Raw genomic sequence first — 22,697 nt, 5'->3', positions numbered from 1 at the left:
CCTAGGTATATACCTAATGGAATTGAAGCATCTGGGCGCACAAACACGTGCACACACATGTCCACAGTACCTCCATTTATAATAGCCGAAAAGTAGAAATAACACAAATATCTATTACCTGGTGAGTGGATGAACAGAAATGGTATACCTGTGCAATGGAATATTCTGGGGGAATAAAGAGGAATGAAGCGGTGATGCATGCTACAGTGTGGATGACTCTTGAAAACGTGCCGAGTGAAAGTAGTCACAGAAGACCACGTGTTGTACGATTCTATTTACACAGTCTGCTGAGAGTGTCTGTAGAGACAGAAAGCAGATCATTGGTTTCCTAGGGCTGAGTGAGGAGTAGGGAGTGGGTGTCATGAGTATAGGGTTTCCTTATTAGGGGGATGAACGTGTTCTAAATTTAGGTTGTTGCAATGGCTGCACAATAGTGAATATACCAAAAATCATTGCATCGCATGCTTTACATAGGAACATTTTATGATTTGTAAGTTATATGTTAGTAAAATGGGTGTTTTTAAAAAATCACGGGAAAAATAGATCTCAGGATTGTTTAAATTAGCTATTGACTAGAATAACCCACAAGTGCATTTTTATAGATTTTCTTATGAACTATTGTTATTCCACATAAATGTGTTTACATTTTAAGTTTTGTCTTTCATTTTTTCCTCTCTGTTCCGTCAAAGCTAAGGCTCAGTACTTGGTTCTTGGAAGGAAGGAAAAAATATGTAAGGACAAAAGGTTGATTTTTATAGATCTTTCACTGTTGCCTAAAAATCACCTCTTCTAGACTTGTGATGACTTTCTCACTCAGGGAAATGAGCCTGATGTTCTTTCAACCAGTCCAGTGTGAAAACTCTTATGCCTTCTCTCTAATCCCTTTTTTTTTAAGTTTATTATTTTGAGAAGGAGAGTGGGTAGGGAGAGGGATAGGGAGAGGACCAGAGACAGAGAGAGAATCCTAAGCAGGCTCCACGCTGCCAGCTCAGAGCCTGACACGGGGCTTAATCCCAAAAACCGTGAACCTGAGCTGAAATCAAGAGTCAGATGTTTAATCAACTGAGCCACCTAGGCACCCCTCTCTAACGCCTTCTCAAAGCATAATGATGTAATGGGGAGAGTAAGGGCTGGGGATCCGACAAATGTGGGTTCAATGGTACTTCTGCCTTCTGTAAGCTCTGTGACCCACGACCAACCTTTTAGCTCCCGAAGCATTTTTCTTCCAACTGCCTCCATGTTTTAATCAAATCAGCGACGATGTATGTCAAGTGCCTGGCGTTTAGTAGGCTCTTGATAGATGCTTTTATATTATTAGCCATGACCCAGCCTCCCCAAAGAGGGCATCGAAAGCAACTTAAGACTGAAATCTGTGTTAGTACTGGAGTACCTGAAAGACCCTTGCTGCCACCACGCCCCTCCCTGAAGCACAAATCTCTCCTACCCCCAATCTCGTGGCCGATGCCTGAAATCCCACTGTTACAAGCTCTTTTCAGCAATTCAGAATATTTGATCATGGTGTAAATGAAGGTGCCAGTTGGAGTAAAAATATTCTAAACAATGATATTTCACGTCTGGATCAATGTAAATGAGTTTTTCTTCCTTATGAAAACAAAGCAATGAAGGCTTTACTAGTACGGCATACAGGAGCCAAAGGACACACTACGTGCCCAAAGATGAGCTGGAAAGAAATCACTCACTTGGGATGGCGGCCATGATCATGTATGCAGAGCAGGTCTGTGGTTTGAGGGGGCTTAGTGAACAACAACGACGACCGTTCAGCCCTGCCCTCAACTTGCCTTATTCCTTCTCTCCCTTGAAGAGCAAATCTGTACAGAGACACCACTTTCCAGCCCTGGTCATTGTGAGATTCCACGCACCACAGCGTTGGCCCTGACAGAAGATGACTTTCACAATCCTGCCTTGGCTGGTCCTGGCTGTGTCAGTGGGCAGCCCGTCACTCTTCCCCCTCCTTATGCATAAATCCTGAGTGAAAGAGAATGGACAAGAGATGCAGAAAAGCCTGTCTACCCGTCTATGGGGAAAATCCATCTCTAATTCTTCAGGAGGGGCAGCTCTGGGCCATTTTCAAGTGATGCTACTCTGGGCCATTTTCAAGTGATGCTATTGTTGCTCGAGGCTCAACTAGTTTGCATGTCCCAGCAGAGGCACTAACTAGGGGGAAAATTGATAAAACCTGTTTATCTGAAAACAGTGACAACAAAATCCGTACCCACCAAAGATCCCATAGCTCCTCTCCTTTCCAATTCACAAAGCATTCTAATTAAGCAAATTCTGTTTCCCCTCTAGGCAAACAAAGCCTCAAATTAGGATGAGATAGAAGTAGTGAGAACACATGTGGAAATGAGAGATTCCCGTGTTCCAAGGTCATCGTCACAGAACCACCATGGGGCTTTGATATCACCACTTGAAAGGCCTTGACTTGAATTTAAATTTGTGTGTGCTAGACATGTGGAGCTAAATCACTTAAACCCAGCATAAGCTTTTCTTTAAGGAGAAAAAAATTCTACTTTGCTTCATTTACAAATGTTGATTTGGTTAATTTTTACCCTTAATTATGTTAAGGTGTAAAGAGAAAGTTGAAAACCACAAATTATGGCACAGTTTCGATACCACTTCCGGTAACTCTGGGGGGAGAGAGTTAATAGAACAAATGCTGGGCAGATACTTTTAACTGCTTTTGTTAGAGGAATATTTAGAGGAGATTCACAAAATATTTGGCAGGAGAATTCTGGTAGAGGGTTTATTCTCATTGAAACATAAGCAGGATGATTTTGTGGTTTCAAGATTTCTTCTGTTGTCTAGATGATTAGCTGTGTGAAGATTAGTTAGGAAATATTCCTGGGTTATAGGCAGAAACATTCACAAAAGGAATTGTAGTATCTGAGTGTAAACTCAGTATTCTTGGTGGGGTAGTATATCTTGCCAGGAAGACTGTGAGATTTGCAGATTACCAAACAATTTGGGTTTTATGAGAGAAATTTTATAAAAGGTGGCATTCATGTGACAGAGTCACTCTTAGTCACTCCTTGGCTGAAATAAGTTTTGATGTGTGACGTTTCTGGTGATAAAATGAACTAAATGTAACTATATTGCTTCTAATTGATTTGCCACAGCTTTCCCTCCACCACTGAGAAAACAGGGTCACACCTAGAGACAAAACGTGAACTCAAGTGGTTTTTCCATTCCAACTATAGTATTTTATGTTCCATTTCCTAGTAAGCCTAATGTTCACTAGGTTATCTGTGAAGGAACAGGATTTCTGTTTGCTTGTTTTTCAATCTGACTTATAGTAGAAGACTATCTCTTTATTTACCTAAGCTTGGGTAGGCAAAAATAAAGACCCACTGTTGGGATTACATCAAACTAAAAAGCTTTTGCACAGTTGAAGGAAACAGTCAACAAAATGAAAAGGCAACTTAAGAAATGGCAGAATATATTTGCAAATGATATATGCAATAAAGGATTGATAACTAAACAATATAAAGAATTCATGCAACTCAACACCAAAATGCCCCACATAATCTGAGAAATGGACAGATTACTTAGATGTACATTTTTCCCAAGAAAACATACAGATGGCTAAGGGACATATGGAAAGATGCCCAACATCACTAATCATTAGGGAAATGCAAAACCACAATGAGATAGCATCTCACACCATCAGAATGGATACTGTCAAAAAGATAAGATTTTTGCCAAGTTTTGATCTTCTGTGCCAATGGAAAGAAAGCTATTTGGATAAAATTAAAATACCTTCTACAGAGCAGGAAGATGGCATAGTAGGAGGACCCTAGGCTTGCTTCTTCCTATGAACACATCATCTTAAATGCCCCAGAAATCAACCTATAATACTGACTGAACAAACTTCACCAACTAAAGGGAGAAAAGAGGTCACATCAAAGAAAGTAAGAAGTGTGGGGACATGGCTTAGGGGAGGGGTGGATAGTGGGTACTACAGAGAGAAGGGAGTCATGGGCATGGAGATGCACACGAGAGAGAGTAAGGGGCCCACAGGGGAATACAAAAGGAGAACACTTCCCCATAGCTATTGGCTTGGTAAGTGATAGGGGCTGAATTTCATGAATTCTAATAATGATCAGGGCTTAAAGCCTGGAGTTTTAAAGGTCAGTGGGCTTGGCTGGGGTGGAGCCTGGAGGGCACTGCACTCCTCCTGGGGAGAAGGCAGGCAAACAACCCGGGGGCAGACAGCATGGAAACAGCCATCTGAACACCTGGGGTAAAAAACAGGGAGATTATTCACCTTTATCACAGTGCATCCCAGAGGCAACCTTCAGGGAGACACTTCTTCTGGAGCAAAGGCCTTAGCTTTTACCATGTCCATCACCCACCACTCAGCATAAACACAGAGCCACCTGAGGGAAACAGTGCAGCACCTACACTTGCTTACATCAAGACCCACTCCCTGTGCTCTTGTGGAGCTACCCCTCTCAGTCACACTTGCCTCAGTTCCAACATGGTGGGCCCTCCCCCAGAAGACCAGCCAAAACCCCTACCCACACCATGTCCCCCAATCAGAGTTCTGCAGGACCTCAGTTCTGGTGGAGGTGGCATCAGATCTCATTTCACAAGCAGATTAGAGTGCACCTAGTTAAAACTCACCACATTCAGGCCAGGGACCAAACACTGCCCACAGCAGGCAAGGAGAGCCTCTGCAGACCACTGGCCTAAAGGACAGAGCAGCCAAAACACAACAGCAGAGCACATGCAGCGACACGCTGGAGACATTCCCTGAAGCACCAGGCTCTGGGCACTACATGACCTTTTCTTCATAAGGTCATTACTTTCAGGAGCAGGAAACCTAACTGGATTTTCTAACACAGAGAAGGCAGAGACTTAGACAAACTGCAAAGATGGAAGAATCTATCCCAAATGAAAGAACAAGATGAAGCCATGGCCAGAGATCTAAGTGAAACAGATACAAGTAATAAGAATTTAAAGTAGTCATCATAAGGATACTCACTGGGCCTGAGAGAAGAACAGCAGACATCAGGGAGACCCTTACCACAGAGATAAAAGAGTTAAAAATGAATCTGAAAGAAAGAATGCAATAAATGAGATTGGAAACAGGCTTGATGCAATGAATACAAGGATGGAGGAAGCAGAGGAGTGACTTTGTGACCTAGAAGACAAAATAAAGGAAAATAATGAAACTGAGCAAAAGCATGAGAGAATTATGCAACATAAGAATAGATACAGGGAACTCAGTGACTCCCATCAAATGTATAACATATGTATCATAGGATTCCCAGAAGAAGAGAGAAAAAAGGGGAAAGAAAATGTATTTGAAGAAATAATAGCTTAAAATTTTCGTAATTGGGTGAAGGAAACAGATCCAGATCCAGGAGGCACAGAGAGCTCCCATCAAAACCAACAAAATCAGGCCAACACCAAGACCTATTGTAATTGAATTTGCAAAATATAGTGATAAAAAAAAATCTTAAAAGCAGCAAAAGAATCATTAACTTACAATGTAAAACTCATAAGGCTAGCTGAAGATTTCTCCACAGAAACTCGGCAGGCCTGGAGGGAGTGGCGGGATATATTCAAAGTGCCTACTGGGAAAAATTTGCAGCATGAATACTGTATCCAGCAAGGCTATCATTCAGAATAGAAGTAGAGATAAAGAGTTTCCCAGATAAACAAAAACTAAAAGGAGTCCACGAGCACTAAACCAGCCCTGTAAGGAACATTAAAAGGGACTCTGAGTGGAAAGGGGAGACCAAACATGACCTCATAAATGTAGGAAACACAAAAGCATTGAAAAATAAATATATCTGTAAATATCATCCAAGGAACACACACACAAAAAGGATATGAAATATTATAACATAGACTTAAAACATGGGGAGGAGAGGAGAAAAGAATGGGTTCAAACTTGAAGCACCATAAACTTAATATAGACTTCTATTTGAAGAAGAGGTTATATACAAACCTGATGGTAACCATATACCAAAGACTACTAATAAACATGCAAAGAATAAAAAGAAAGAAATCCAAATATGTCACAAAAGAAAATCAGCAAAACACGAACAAGAGAAAGACAAGAAAGGATTAGAGAAAATTTCTAAAACCAGTCACAAAACAAATAATAAAATGGCAATAAATATGTATTATCGATAATTAATTTGAATGTAAATGGACCAAACACTCCAATCAAAAGACATAAGGTATCAGAATGGGTAAAAAAAAACAAAACCCAGGGCACCTGGGTGGCTCAGTCCATTGAGCGTCTGACTTCGGCTCAGGGCATGATCTCACAGTTTGTGGGTTCAAGCCCCGCATCAGGCTCTGTGCTGACCACTTGCTCAGAGCCTGGGACCTGCTTCAGATTCTGTGTCTCCTTCTCTTTCTGCCCCTCCCCGACTCATGCTTTGTCTCACTCTGTTTCTCAAAAACAAATGAATGTAAAAAAAAAAAAGAAAGAGAGAAAGAAAAAGCCCACCTACATGCTGCCTGTAAGAGACTCATTTTAGACCTAAAGGCATCTGCATATTAAAGAATGTTACAGAAATATTTGTCATGCACATAAATGTCAAAAGAAAGCCACGGTAGTAATACTTGTATCAGATAAACAAGACTTTAAAACAAAAACCATAACAAGAAACAAAGATGGGCACTGTATAATCATAAAGGGGACAATCCAATAAGAAGATAAAAATTGTAAATATTTATAAACCAATATGGAAGCACCCAAATACATAAAACAGTTAATAACAAACATAAAGGAACTAATTGATAGTAATATAATAATAGTAGGGGACATTAACACCACCCTTATATCAATGGATACATCATCTAAACAAAATAAACAAGGAAGCAATGACTTTGAATGGCACACTGGAACAGATGGACTTAACAGATATATTCAGAACATTCCATCCTAAAATAGCAGAATAAACATTCTTTTCAAGTGCACATGGAACATTCTCCAAAATAGATCATATATTGGTCCACAAAACAGGCCTCAACAAATACAAAAATATTGAAGTCATACCATGTACTTTTTCTGACCACAGCACTATTAAACTAGAATTCAACCACAAGAAAAAATTTGGAAAGAGCACAAATACATGGAGGTTAAACAACATGTTACCAGACAATGGGTCAACCAATAAATCAAAGAAGAAATAAAAAAAATACATGGGAGGGGCACCTGGGTGGCTCAGTTGGTTAAGTGTCCAACTTAGGCTCAGGTCACGATCTCGCGGTTTGTGAGTTTGAGCCCCATGTCGGGCTCTGTGCTGACAGCTCAGAGCCTGGAGCCTGCTTTGGATTCTGTGTCTCCCTCTCTGTCTTCCCCTCCCCCTCTCACACTCAGTCTCTCACTCTTTCTCAAAAATAAATAAACATTAACAAAATTTTTAAAAAATACATGGGAAAAAATGAAAATGAAAACACAACGACCCAAATGAAACCAGGTGCTAGTTCTTTGAAAAAATTAATGAAATTGATAAACCTCTGGCCATACTTCTCAAAAAGAAAAGAGAAAGGACCCAAATAAATAAAATCACAAAGTAGAGATGAGAATTAACAACCAACACCACAGAAATACAAATAAGAGAATAATACGAAAAATTATATTCCAACAACTTGGACAACCTAGAAGAAATGGATAAGTTCCTAGAAACATATAAATGACCAAAAGTAAATCAGGAATAAACAGAAAATTTGATCAGATCAATAATCAGTAATGAAATTCAGTCAGTAACTGAAAATCTTCTAAGAAACCAAAGTCCAGCACCAGATGGCTTTATAGACGAATTCTACCAAACATTTACGGAACTAATTTCTTGTCAAACTGTTTAAAAACATAGAAGAGGGAAGAAAACTTCACAAATTAATTCTGTGAGGCCAGCATTACCCTGATACCAAAACCATATAATGACTTTACTGAAAAAGAGAACTATAGGCCAATAGCTCTGTTGAACATAGATGCAAAAATTCTCAATAAAATACTAGAAAACTAAGTCCAACAATACAGTAAAAACATAATTCACCATGATGCTGTGGGATTTGTTCCTGGGCTGCAAGCATGGTTCAATATTTGCAAATCAATGTGATACACCGCATTAATAAAAGAAAGGTAAGAACCATATGATTATTCCAGTAAACCAGAAAAAGCATTTGGCAAGGTACAAATCAATTCATGATAAAAACCTTCAACAAAGAGGTTTAGAGAGAACATAACTCAACATAATAAAGGCCATATATGAAAAACCCACAGCTAGCATCATCTGAAATGGGGAAAAGCTGAGATCTTTTCCCTTCAGGTCAGTAACAAGATAAGGATGTCCACTCTTACCACTTATATTCAACATAGTACTAGAGGTCCCAGCCACAACAATCAGACAACAGAAAGAAATAAAAGGCACCCACACTGGCAAGGAAGCAGTCAAACTTTCACTGTTTGCAGATAACTTCATACTCTATACAGAATACCTGAAAGACTCCACCAAAAAACTGCTAGAAATGATAAGTGAATTCAGTAAAATTGTGGGATACGAAAAGCAATATACAGAAATCTGTTGCCTTTCTGTACACCAATAATGAAGTGGAAGAAAGAGAAATTAAGAAAATAGTCCCATTTACAGTTGTACCTAAAATAACAAGATACCTAGGAATAAGCCTAACCAAAGGTCAGAGACCTGTACTCTGAAAACTGTAAAACACTAATGAAAGAAACTGAAGACACAAAGAAATGGGAAAACATCCTATGGTCATGGATTAGAAGAAAAAATATTGTTAAAATGTCTATGCTACCCAAAGCTGGCTAGCTAGCTAGCTAAAGTAGGCTCCACACCCAATGTGGGGCTCGAGCTTATGATCCTGCCTGAGATTATGTCACATACTCTCCTGGCTGAGCCAGCCAGGAGCCCCCAGTCTACACATTTAATGCAATCCCTATCAAAATACCAATAGCATTTTTCACAGAGCTAGAACAAACAATTCTAAAATTTGCATGGAATCACAAAAGACCTCAAATAGCCAGAGGAATCTTGAGAAAGAAAAGCAGAGCTGGAAGCATCTGGTTTTCAAGTTGTATCACAAGCTGTAGTGATCAAGACAGTATGGTTCTGGCACAAAAACAGACATATAGATCAATGGAACATAAGAGAAAACTGAGAAATGAAGCCACAATTATATGGTCATTTAATCTTTGACAAAGAAGGAAAGAATATGCAATGGAAAAAAAAAACAGTCTCTTCAACAAATGGTGTCGGGAAAACTGGACAGCTTCATGCAAAAGAATGAAGCCGCCTATCTTCTAAGACCATATACAAAAATAAATTCAAAATGAATTAAAGACCTAGATGGGAGACCTGGAACCATAAAAATCCTAGACGATAGCACAGGCAGTAATTTGTCTGATGTTGGCTGTAACAGCATCTTTCTAGATGTGTCTGTCTCCTGAGGCAAGAGAAATAAAAGCAAAAATAAACTCTTGGGACTACATCAAAATAAAAAGCTTCTGCACAGCAAAGGAAACAACCAGCAAAGCTAAAGACACCCTATGGAATGGGAGAAGATATTTGCAAATGATATAAGCAATAAAGGTTTTGGATCCAAAATCTATAAAAAATGTATCAAACTCAAAACCCCAAAACCTAGAAATCCAATTATAAAAGGTCAGGAGACACAAACCAACATTTCAACAGAGGGTACATCCAGATGGCCAACAGACACATGAAAAAGATGCTCAACATCACTCATCAGCAGGGAAATACAAATCAAAACTGCAATGAGATATCACCTCACACCTGTCAGAATGGCTGAAATCAACAACAAAAAACAACAGCTGTTGGTGAGGGTGTGGAGAAAGAGGAACCCTCGTGCACTGTTGGTGGGAATGCAAACTGGTGCGGCCACCATAAAAACCAGTATGGAGGCTCTTCAAAACGTTTAAAACAGAACTACCCTGTGATCCAGAAATCACACTACTCGGTATTTACCCAAAGAATACAAAAATACTAACTCAAAGGGGTACATGCACCCCGATGTTTATAGCAGCATTATCTACAATACCAAAACTATGGAAATGGCCCATGTGTCCACTGACTGATGAACGGATAGAGAAGATGTGATATATATATATATATATATATATATATATATATAGAGAGAGAGAGAGAGAGAGAGAGAGAGAGAGAGAGAATTGTTTTAAGCCAAATAAGTCAGAGAAAGGCAAATATCATATGATTTCACTCATATAGGGAATTTAAGAAACAAAACAACAAAGCAAAGGGGATAAAGGAGGGAGGCAAACCAAGAAACAGACTCCTAATTACAGAGAACACACTGATGGTCACCAGAGGGGAGGTGGGTGGGGGATAGTTGAAATCCGTGATGGAGATTAAGGAATGCACTTGTCATGATGAGCACAGGGTGATGTCTGGAAGTGTTGAATTACTATGTTGTACTCCTGAGACTAATATTATGCTGTATGTTCACTCCCTGGAATTTAAATAGAAATTTAAAAAAATAATAATAAGGTTTGGTAACATCCTCCCCCCATGCTCAATCCTTTCTATTCATCATAATATTGTTAAATTCCTTTTTTTCTCCCAGTTTTATGTATTTTAAAATTAGGCTTAAGCAATGCTTCTCAAACGTTTGTTTATATGTGAATCACCTGCAGATCTTATTAAATGCAGATTCCGATGCGGCTAGTCTGGGGTGGGCTTCACATTCTGCATTTCTAAGAGGCTTCCCAGTGATGCTGATGCTGTGGGTCCAAGGACCATGTTTTCAGTAGCAAGAGTTTATTTTATTTATTTATCTCTTAAAGTCTATTTATTTATTTTGAGAGAGAGAGCACGTGAAAGTGAGAGAGAGAATCCCAAGCAGGCTCTGTGCTAACAGCGTGGGGCTGGATCTCATGAACCGTGAGTGAGATCATGACTTGAACCGAAACCAAGAGTTGGAAGCTTAACCAACTGGGCCACCCAGGCGACCCATCATTAGCAAGAGTTGAAAGCGCACTCCGTGTCCTTGAGCATATAACAGCAGGCAAGGGCAGAAGGAGGAGGTCTAGAATGGGGGCCTGTTGGTATGTTTCCCGGGTAAGCCCTGCGGAGTTGGAAGAAAAACAACTGTGATACCAACTTCAGATTACAGTTCCTCAAGGATCTTTCTCCCTCTAGTACCTAAGAAACTAATGCAAGAAAACTGAAGGTTTTGATGTAATGCTTTGTCTACGATGATCAGTTTCAACCTTTCTTTCAAGTGTACCAAGGGTTGAGACACTTGCAAAGTACTTTGAGGACCTAGATGTAAATCTCAAAGATTTTTTTTCAAGTATTTTTTCAATCATCTTGCCCCCATCAAATTTAATAATCCCTTTTCAACCACTTGTCTTTGTCAAATCTTTTTAAGACATTCTACCTAGTTTTCATAGAAATAATGTTTTTGACATTCACATAAGTAATGTATCTATGTCTGTCTTTACACACATTACAAAAATGAGTGAAATTGGCACAAGCTGCTTTATGAACAAACACAGCTGATGTGATGGACGTGTATTCATCACAGTGATGCAGGCAGGCGGGGTCCAAGAACCCAGGGGAAGATCCTGTTGGACCAGTCAATGCAGGACAGAAATCAAATGTAAACCAGAGGAGGTGGAAATGGTTTGTTGAATAGTGTAAGTGACACAAAATAGCAGACAGAGTGTCCCGGAGATCTGGAGAGGAAAGGAAAATGAGTCTCGCCATTGCTTGGGGCTAGGGGTTTGTATGGGAAGAGGTCTAGGGTACGTGTCCCTCCAGGAATCCAGGGTAAGGTCCCATCAGAAGCGAGGACCAGGTGAATAATAAAGGTTATTCCGTAAGTTACCCGAGGCAGGGGTATCGATGCTGGCGTCAGCCAAGGTTTGTTCAAAGCTAATGTCCCGTAACATGTTCAGGATCTGGCTCTTTTTGGACATTACCAGGTGTTTGGGACATAGGCAAAACTCAGAGAATGATTACTTGCTTCCCCTCTGAGGTGGGAACGGAGCTTCTTTAGTTTATTTAGAGGCAACATACAGAACATGAGTATATGGGGCCTCACAGAAAAACAGCAGGGATGGACCGTTATACTTCATGAAAAGCTAGGAATATAAAAAATGCCATACCTTTTTTTGTTGTTCTGGATGTTCATATGTTTGGTTGGTTGATCGATTCTGCAGAATTTTACTTGCTGAACCGGTGGCTCAACTGTTTTTCTGGTTCACATTTGTCAAGCTAGACACAAAATTCCAATTGAATCAAAAGCTCTGTTTTTGCAGAGTATAACAGGAATTGTAAGCTCGCTGTAGGTAGAGTGACTTTCCTACCTCAACAGATTTCATAGAAACAGCCTTTTATTTTTTGCCATCATATTCCATATTATACACACGTGCTACATACCTATATCTATACAACTCTGCCTATGCCTATAGCCTTATCTGTGTATTATAGCAGGAGTGCAACCAGCATAAATTTGGGAACAGACACAATCGACACCATAAATGTAACATGGCCGTAATGAAGAGTAACTCATGAATGGTAACCAGCAAGTTTGTCTCATGTATATAACCATGTTTGGCAAAAGGATTGGAAGGCATGGATTGGTGGTAAGTCGTGCTCAGCTAAGAGAGCCATTGTTTAAAAACAAGTAAGAGGGGTGCCTGGGTGGCTCAATTGGTTAAGCGTCCGACTTCGGCTCAGGTCGTGCTCTCACGACTCATAGGTTGGATCCCTGTATCGGGCTCTGTGCTGACAGCTCGGAGCCTGGAGCCTGCTTCGGATTCTGTGTCTCCCTCTCTCTCTGCCCCTCCCCACTCATGCTCACTCTCTTTCTCTTTCTCAAAAAACAAACATTAAAAAAATAAAAAAATAAATAAAAAAACAAGTAAGGCAAGGAGACGAGAGAATGGGGAGAACATTTGAACTGGGGTGTTCAAGAAAAGCCTCCCTGAGTAAAGTGATATGGAAGTTAAAGCCTCGGGAAAGAGAATGAACTAGCCACTCAGAGGGCTGGGGAAAGAGTGGGGTAAGAAAACTGCCAAGTATAAAGCTGAGAGATGAAAATGAGCCCATGAATTCAAGGAAGTGATGCTAGGCCCAAAGGAGCCACAGCAGTGAGCCAGGGGCCCAAAGTTAGCACGTGAGATTGGCTTAGGGCTTTATGGTACACGGTAAGGATGTGGGATTTTATTCTAAGAGCAAAGTGACTCACAAGAGGCTTTAAACAAGGGAATGGCATGATCTGACTTTTTGTTATCACTTTTTTAATCAGTGTGGCTTCTCTGTGGACATTACATGGTGGGTTCTTTTCAGTTAATAACAGATCAATTAAAGAACTTTGTTTTTACCAAGTATGCTATACATAAGTGCATTCCAGAGCTGTTGGCATTTAATATTATATATATGGTTCTCATTTTATAGATTTTTGGATTGAAAAACATGTTGCCCTTTTGGCTTAATATTTGTGAAAAATGCAAAAGAGTTGTGGGAGAAAGGTAGACAGCGGGTTAGCATTCTAGGATATTTTTCTGCTCCGTATACTTCATGAAAAGCTAGGAATTTAAATTAAAGTGCCCTACATTTTTTTGCTGTTCTGGATGTTTATATGTTTGGTTGGTCGGTTGATTGATTTTGCAGAATTTTACTTGCTGAACCGGTGGCTCAACCGTTTTACTAGTTCACATTTGTCAAGCTCGACACTAAAAATTTCAATTGAATCTCAAGCTCTGTTTTTGCAGAGTATAACAGGAATGGTAAGCTCAGAGCATTACAGGGCCCGGCAAGCCACTGTGTGAATCACACCTGAGGCTGGGCCCGTGGCCACGTTGAAGAACACATGTTGCGCGCAAATGCACTCAAATTCAACATTTTGAGATGTTGGGCAGGTCACCCACAAAATATCTGCAGGCTCCGTTGACCCACAGGCCACAGATGGGGGTCCCTTGTCCAAAGATATTTAGAGCCTCTGAAGGACAAAACTGACAACATTGATGGCAGGAAGGGCAAAAGTAGTTGATTCCAGAGATTTCAACAGTGTAATTCGTCTCTTCTTTAAAATAGACAAGGATCTTTTTCTCTGTGGACTGGCATGCACAGAAATATAAAAACATTTTGGGTATAGGCTTATCTTAAGACAGGAATTATATCCTAGTAATAGGCGGTGGTTGTGTTTATGCTCATAGAGCCAGGTTTGCATCTGGAAATGCTTGAATCTCTTCTTCTTTATGTCACTGTGTTACTTAACATGTGAATAAGGGTGATGTTTGGGACATAGAGTGTGATTTTGTGGATGTTAATGCACCAAACGAGCCTCACTGAGGCCATTTCATCACAGTATTAACCCAAATATATGATTGTTAATGTGGTCCGTGCTTTGAATGTTATCAAAAGTGAACGTGAAGGCAAAGGAAGTCGGCGACTGAGCTATAGCAGGTGTTCTGTGTTCTGTGCAATGTCCAGGGGTAAAGAGAGATTCATAAACAAATGTGGCAGTTGGCCACATGTTCACTCCAGGCAGCAAGGTGAGTGGAGCAAAGGCGGGAAGGTACACAGAAGTGGCTCAGACTTTTGCAATAGAATTACTGAATAATATTAGTAATGGAAGGAGGCAGAGTTTTGATTAAAACAGCTAATTAAGTGAAGAGACAAAATAATTGTGCGGGGTGACTGCTGATTTCATGGCTTGCTGCCCAAGAGATAATCCACTGTACTTTCGTGATAGACAAATAAGTCATCAAACCAATTAGCTTTATTTTTTTGTTAAAAATTTTTTTCATGCTTATTTATTTTTGACAGAGATAGAGAGACAGAGAGAGACAGAATGTGAGCAGAGGAGGGGCAGAGAGAGAGGGAGACCCAGAGTCCGAAGCAGGCTCCAGGCTCTGAGCTGTCAGCACAGAGCCCGACGAGGGGCTCGAACTCACAAACTGAGAGATCATGACCTGAGCCAAAGTCAGATGCTCAGCTGACTGAGCCACCCAGACACCCCAAGCCACCCAGGAGCCCCACGATTTGCTTTTTTTAAAGGACCAACCTTCAGGACATATGGGATTGATTTCCAGTGTCTGCAGAGTTAATATATACTGAATCACATAAAAGCAATTATGGCTGAAAATGTGTATTTTATTCTAAGTCTTTGATAATTAGTTACCTACCTTTGGCACCTAAATTAACTCCTATTTATCAAGAATTGTCCTTAACGGAATACTTCAACTTGTTTTTCTAGGATAATACTTCAGTATTTTTATGTACAGTATTTAATAATCATGGAGTTTGTTATTTTTGACAGTGCTACCCTAATGTCACCTTTGATGCAATATAGGTCCTTTACTGACATAAGGTTTAAACTGAGGTAGAAAAATATCAAGAAGAAACATGCTAGGGGCACCCGGGTGGATCATCTGGTTAAGCGTCCGACTTCGGCTCAGGTCATGATCTCACAGTTCGTGAGTTTCAAGCCCCACATCGGGCTCTGCACTGATAGCTCAGAGCCTGGAGCCCGCTTCGGATCCTGTGTCTCCCTTTCTCTCTGCCCCTCCCCTGCTTGCGTGCGTGCACGCATTCTCTCTCTCTCTCTCTCTCTCTCTCTCTCATAAATAAACAAACAACATTTTAAAAAGAAGAAACAGGCTAGTTAACACCTTATGTAAAAGGCAGTTTGTAATGTGAATATTTGTAATGCTCAATTTTCCACCAAAGGAGTAAGTGTTTGTTTGAAGGTGCATAAAAGCCAATGAAAATATTAAAAGATGTAGGGGCGCCTGGATGGCTCAGTCGGTTGGGCGTCTGACTTTGGCTCAGGTCACGATCTCGCGGTCCGTGAGTTCGAGCCCCGCGTCGGGCTCTGGGCTGATGGCTCAGAGCCTGGAGCCTGCTTCCGATTCTGTGTCTCCCTCTCTCTCTGCCCCTCCCCCGTTCATGCTCTGTCTCTCTCTGTCTCAAAAATAAATAAAACGTTAAAAAAAAAAATTTAAAAAAAAAAGATGTAGTGAAGATTTGCAGTATGCATTTGTATGGAACATATTAGCAAAATATATACCAATATCATATTCATAGTATTAAAGTTAATATTAATTATATGCTTTTAAGTATAGTAATTGCCTTAAAATGCAGTAGTTCTTGACTGTAGACCATTCTTGACCAGAGACTGATGAGAGCAAGTCAACCAGAAGTCTGTCTAGACATTAGCTGACAATATAGAGCCGCAAGAGGCTGATATATTGTGAGCGGACTGAGATGTGACTGATAACTCACTTTTCCCTGGCGCGGTAGGTTGCTGCATATAATTACCCTTACACTTCATCAGTCCTGAGAGGAAAGCCAGACACACCATAGGAAATTGGGGTCCCTGTGCTTAGTCAGTGTCCCATCAGAACATGGGAAAGCAATCAGCTTTGCAAATTGAGATATTAAGGCTTTTGGTCTGTTTTGTTGTTGTTTTTAAGCTTTTTTACCATTAGAATTCTGAAAAGAGTAGTTCAAAAATCATATATGATCTTTATTAGATTAGCTTACCTTCACCTGGGTTTCACATTGGCTTGTATCTTATCAAATAACTCTTAAAATTAGGAGTCCTGGGGAGCCTGGGTGGCTCAGTCGGTTAACAGTCCGACTTCAGCTCAGGTTATGATCTCATGGTTCTTGAGTTCAAGCCCCGCATTGGGCTCCGTGCTGACAGCTCAGAGCCTGGAGCCTGCTTCAGATTTCTGTGTCTCCCTCTCTCTTTGCCCCTCCCCTGCTTGTGCTCTCTCTCTTTCTCTCTCAAAGATAAATGAACATTTAAAAAAAAATTAGAAGTCCTGGAACATCAGCAGACATTAAAACACATCTTGATATTAATCATCAGTAATGTAAGAGGGGAATGGCTAATAGGCAGACACTGGTTAAAGTTGCCCATTTCATATTCCCAACAAACAAACTGCTCAAAAGGAATAAGCCCTGAAAAGGTATTTACAAATCAGGGTTTCACCCCACCATCTTTAAGCATCGTTCTAATGAATGAGTTTGTGATTGCATTTATAGCCTATCCATATTTGGGGAAATGCAGGATGTTAAGGGTTGTAACCAGTGGGTATGGAGTAAAACAGCTGGGATTCTGATTGTAGCAGACACGTATTGCTTGCATCACCATCAAACGAAATGAGGCTCCATCCATCAGTAGTGAGAGAACTGGGTGAGGAGAACCTACCTTATCAGAGCAAAGGAGATTGTTTCTGTTACCTACTACTAATTTATTTTCTAATGTAACTAGTTGTTACAGCTCATCTGTTCTGTGTGGAATGTAAATGTTTTGGGGGAACTTTATGTGCTCTTAATGGGATTCCCCCCCCCACCCTCCCCAAGACTGGTAAGAACGTTTTGTCCTTCCTTCGCACCTGGTTTTGGTGTAGCGGGTACAGAAACGATGGTCCCTCTTTAGAGTTCCTGGTCCGTTAAAAGGGCGGGGTGGGGGGTGGGGTGGGGGGGGTAGAGGACAAAGTAAAATCGAGCACTGCAAGGTAACATGTGCCGTCAGTTATGACGGTACCTATAAGGTCTTCCTGGCATGCAGAGGATGGTTCTTTGTGGGGAACATAAGCGGAAGGAAGCCCAGTATCTGGACGTGCACCAAGATGTTGCTATCGATACCAACCATGGAATAATGTCTTTTGTTATTTCAGCCATGTAACTATACAGATAGTGGATCTAAGAAAGGGATTTCCATCCATGCCTGCAAATTGTTGTTGTTTTTGTTTGCCTTTTTCATTTAAAGGGGAGAAAGGTATTCAGACCCATGGATTTCTCAAAATAGATTTCTTTTGGGTAATTCATTCATTAAAAATCAGATACTAAAGTCATCCTTAATTTTACATCCCTTTTATTCAGTCTGCATTGAACGATGCAGGCTTAACTACAACAGAGAGTGGAACATCTAAGTTTTCAGGGAGAGCCCTTCAGTGAAAGCTTTGGGATAAAGCATTTTTAACTTCCAAGCAATCAAGCCAACTCTGTGAATGAGTATTAACCAGAACTAGCATATATGGAAGGGAGAGTGGCCCTCTCCAATATGGAGGAAGCATAGAGAAAACAGGGGAAAGGGAACAGTATGAAAAACAATAAAAAACGAATAGACAGGAAATAGCACAAGGAAGAAACCTTTGTAAAAAAGAGTGAGGCACCCATGTAAGACACAAAAACCTTATAAGAGGAAAAATTCAGTTTCCAAATCTCAGCTCTCTCCTTGTATTAAATGCTATTTTTTCCTCCATGACTTGACATTGGTTTTCTTCTCCGGAGTTAAGACCACCTGGTTATGTGACCGAACACATTTGGGTGTTTGTGCTTCTGTTAATTATTATTCGGTCTATGACACAAATTTTTATGTATCCACATCCTCAAGGCTTAAAAATAAACTAGGTAATAGCTCTAAACAAAATGTGCTAAGCCCCACCTTCCTAGTGATTTTTAAATCTCTCTCCTGGGTATGTGTACTGGACTAAATAGCTTTGTTACTTTTAAAATCTAAAAAGTGAGTTAATAACTAGCTGAGCACAGAATTCAGGCTATAAAATATCACAATGATTCCAATAACACGGGGATAGATAAGAAGATCTGTAAGTAAGAAAACTAAAAGGCATGTTAAACATTGGAGAGACTAAGATTGTGAAGTCCCCATCCTGGCTGACCACATGGATGCCATCTGTATATGGAAGCTAGTCACCAGGAAACTGAGAACTTGACTGCACGAAGCTCTCTATTTATGAGAAGTCCAATGGATGTGTACAACTCACCCAGATCACGTCCCTAGACACTGATTTTTAGAAAGGATGGGAGAGGATTACTTAGATTCATATTCAGGGCTTGAAAACTAGGGAGAAACGGGAAGGTACGGAGAGATACGGAGTCTAATCGGAGCCGACTTCGGTAACCGGGCTGATCCCAGAACTGTCCCAGCAAAGTCATCACTCTCCAGGCCAGGCCACGATATTGCTGGTCTTCGGTCAGATGATGAAATGCCACACCAGGTACATTCCTGGATTTTTCAGGTAGCATAGCTTTAGGAAAAAAACAATTCTAATACCGCAAGTTGAGACTTACCCTGTTAGCACTAACATTTTGAAATATCCCAAAACACTCTCACAATGTTTAACCTAGGACAGCATTCTTACTGACCCCAAAATAGGATTTTGTATTTTAAACGGCTTACCAAAAAATGTATCTTCTAATTTTGAGGTAAACTTCTTTATTTTCTTACACAACCAAGAATCTTAAACTATCTTAGTACATTACCAGCTTAACAAGTCATATTTTAGTATTATGTGCAGTTGTCACATTGTTTTACTCAATATTTAAAAAATGTAGTTAACATACCGTAGACACTTTTCATATTGCTTATTCTTTGTAATCTTATTTGGTAGAATATAACCATGTCCAGAGTTATTTTTGTATATTTACAGTGAATAAAAGTGAACAGACCCACTCCCCCCAACCCCCACCCCCATTAAAATAAAAAGGAAAACAGAGAAAAATACAAAGACAACAAGATGAAGTAAGGTTCTGGGAGGGAAACCCTAATCATTCAAGTGTGGGGATGCAGCGGTCAGCTTTTTGCACCCATTCTCCATGCTACACAGAAACTTTGAGAATACTGCCAAACACTGTCTAAGACCTTTCAAGAAGCTCCAGTAGATTTCTGAATTTGTTCCTTTAAAATCAGGATGCTCTGCCTTTGCTCAGGAGGCAGCATGGCGATCTGATCTGCAGTCAGTTGGAGAACCTGCATGATCAGAGCTGCCTTCTCTTGATCCTGCGGAGTTACCTGGCTCTGCCCAGGGCTAAAACTGCTCGGCTGGCCTCCACCTTGCTTACCCGCCCCCTGCATGCCCACTCCTTGTATGCCCGCCCCCTGCATGCCCGTTCCTTGTATGCCCGCCCCCTGCATGCCCGTTCCTTGTATGCCCGCCCCCTGCATGCCCGTTCCTTGTATGCCCGCCCCCTGCATGCCCGTTCCTTGTATGCCCGCCCCCTGCATGCCCGTTCCTTGTATGCCCGCCCCCTGCATGCCCGTTCCTTGTATGCCTGCCCCCTGCATGCCCGCTCCAGGATTTCCCACCCCTGAAATGCTCGAGACCTGTCTGGGTCCCTGAGGACCACCTGCCCCCATATTAATGGGACCAGGACCCTGGATTCCACCAGTCATAGGGCCTCTGGAGCTGGGGCCAGGGCCCCTTAGCTCCATTCCTCTTCCATCCATGCCTCTCGCTTCCATCCCTCTGGTTTCCATTGCACAGGTCTCCATTCCTCTTCTCTCCATTACTCGGGTCTCCAAGACTTCCGTCTCCATGGCTCGAGTCTCCATCCCTCGAGAATCTCTACTTCCTCTACCATCCATTGGGAGACCCCTTTGATCTATCATGGGTCCTCTGGGCTCTCCAATTAGCAGTCTGGGATCTGCTAATGGCCCTCCCCTCATCTCATGGGAGGAAGGGCCCCGGCCGTCGTGACCAGAGGCGTGGTGCATGGGGGGGCCCTGATGAGGTGGGCCAAGATAGCCTCTGGGCTCTACCTCCCCAGTGACTGAAAGCAAAGTCCCTCCACGGGGGTCGTTTGGAGCATCTCCTAACAGCCCTCGAGGAGGCAGGCCACCGGCAGTCATGGGTCCACGAGGTAGAGGAGCTCGGGGATCCGACATCTGCACCTGTCCCCGCTCTAAAGGCACTGGGCCGACGCCCGGCATCCCAACCTGGGGCTGCATTCCTCCCCCGGGAGTTAGGGAACCAGGCCCGGGTCCGGGAACCGCAGCTGGCATCGGCCCCGGGGCTGGGATCCCGCCCTGGATAGGGGTCTGCATGAGAGGAGGAATGTCTTTCACTGGCCGTCTGGCCATATGCTGCGGCTGAGGGGCTGGCGGGTTCTGCTGGTTCAGCAGGACGCTGGGTCCCGGGCACAGCCCCGGGCCGGGGCCGGGGCCGGACACGGGCTGAGATTTGCCCGGGATGAGCGGGGTGACGTGGATCTTGCGGTGCAGGATTTTCAGAGCAATCTCCGGGTCCATTATTCTCATCACCACCTGGGCCTGCAGCAGCGCATAGGCCAGCTGGGGGTTCTGAAGCAGCATGTTTCGCGCTTCCTGGTGGCTGTTCTGCACGCACAGCTTCATCTGCTTCATGAGCTCGAACATCTGCTCGGGGGGCAGACTGGCGACCGCCCTGGTGATGGACTCGGGGGCGTCTTCCGGGTCGATGGGGTCCCCGTAGGGCGAGTCGATGATGGGCGCCGCGGGCCCCAGGCTCTTGAGCTCCTCCTTGTTCTTCTCGCTGGCCGCGTTGTCCACCCGCAGCGCCCGGCCGCTGAACTCGCGCCCGTTGAGGTTGCGCATGGCGCTCAGCGCGGTCTCCTGGTCCTGGTACTCGCAGAAGCCATAGCCCTTGGGCTTGCCCGTCTCCCGGTCGTACACCAGCCGGAAACTGACCACAGAACCGACCTCCGAGAAAATGTCCTTCAGCTGCTCCTCGGTTGCCTCATACGGAATGTTCCCCACGAACACGGAACGCAGTGACCGATCCATCGCCGGGTCTCTCACCGCTAAACTCGACATGATTCCGGTTGGGCGCCCAGCGGAGAGCCGATTCTTTCCAAGAGTCGTCCTCTGGCGACCCACGCTTCCGCTGGGCACCGGAAGCGGCTCTCGGGCTCCGGGGCGGAACCCTCCGCGGGTCCGATCGAATCGTTCCGCTAAAGCCGCGGACGCCGCACCGCCTCTGTGCTCCCCTACCTACATTAGCTAATGCTTTGTGCCTCTGGTCTTTCGTGATTCTGCCAGTTCCTTATTTCCGAGAGGGACGATTCCCTTCTCGTGTCTCATCGTGAAGACTTCCCGCGGCCGGTGCAGGCTGACCACAGTGAAGATGGCCGCTCGGGCTTCACCATGGTAACCGGGAGCGGCCGCCTCCCGTGACGTCAGGGGCGGTTTTGCTTCCGTTTGCCCGGCGGGAAACCGCCAACCGTAAGCGGGCCTGGGCGGCGGCTTCTCTGTTCTGATGTTAGCGAGTCAGGTAGCCGTCCCTCCTCCCTCCCCTTTATTTAAGCCCTGTTTAAAACCCCACCCGGGACTGCGAGGTAAAAGCGCAGGCGTTTCCGAGCAGTTGGGGATTTGCTCCTTGAACGACAACAGCCACAGCCCCGTTTTGGAAAACATTTGGGGAGAATAGCTGCCGAGGCCCCGCTGTCGCGGGGACGGGGGCTTCCAGGCGCCTCTGCGGCCGCGGGCGGCGAGCCCGCATGGGCCGCCCTCTTCCTTAGCCGTGTTAACCCACACGAACAGGCGCGATTCGTGAGCCAGCGCGGCTCGGGGCTGCGGAGCGCAAATGAGTCATTTCAGCCCCTCTCCCGCTGCAGGCTTTCCGATCGCTGCAGACGGCTGGCGACGATTGCACCCCCTCCCCGGTGCAGGGCGCGGCCCAGTGGCACGTCCCTGCTGCCGCTGTGCCTGCGGCGTTTAACAGGTGTTAGGCGTGGAGCTTGCGCCGGGCTAGGCCGTTTGCTAAGCGGTCGGGAAAGAGCAAAGCTGGAATGTCCTTTAATTTTTAAAGTAATGTCTACAGCCAGCGTGGGGCTCCAACCGGAGCTCAAGGGGCGGGGAGTGTGGGCTCTCCCCACCAAGCCAGCCAGGCCCCCTAAAAGCCACAG

General features: G+C 43.2%; 2 protein-coding genes across 4 annotated transcripts in view; one reads left to right on the top strand and one right to left on the bottom strand.

Annotated features, from left to right (window-relative positions):
- PRKG1 (protein kinase cGMP-dependent 1) overlaps positions 1–22,697 on the top strand; it is a 1,248,331-nt gene that overhangs the window by 673,687 nt on the left and 551,947 nt on the right. The gene's annotated exons all lie outside the window — the stretch shown is intronic.
- Positions 18,153–21,940, bottom strand: CSTF2T (cleavage stimulation factor subunit 2 tau variant). Its single transcript, XM_007099419.3, has one exon. The coding sequence runs from the start codon at positions 21,604–21,606 to the stop codon at positions 19,681–19,683; it is 1,926 nt and encodes a 641-aa protein (XP_007099481.3). The 5' UTR covers positions 21,607–21,940; the 3' UTR covers positions 18,153–19,680.

This window comes from Panthera tigris, chromosome D2, assembly GCF_018350195.1.
Source record: "Panthera tigris isolate Pti1 chromosome D2, P.tigris_Pti1_mat1.1, whole genome shotgun sequence".
Taxonomy (NCBI): Eukaryota; Metazoa; Chordata; class Mammalia; order Carnivora; family Felidae; genus Panthera; species Panthera tigris.
This window is presented reverse-complemented; position numbering and strand designations above follow the sequence as displayed.

Excerpts from the sequence above, each read along its gene's own strand:
- CSTF2T (XM_007099419.3), bottom strand. The coding sequence starts at position 21,606 with ATGTCGAGTTTAGCGGTGAGAGACCCGGCGATGGATCGGTCACTGCGT.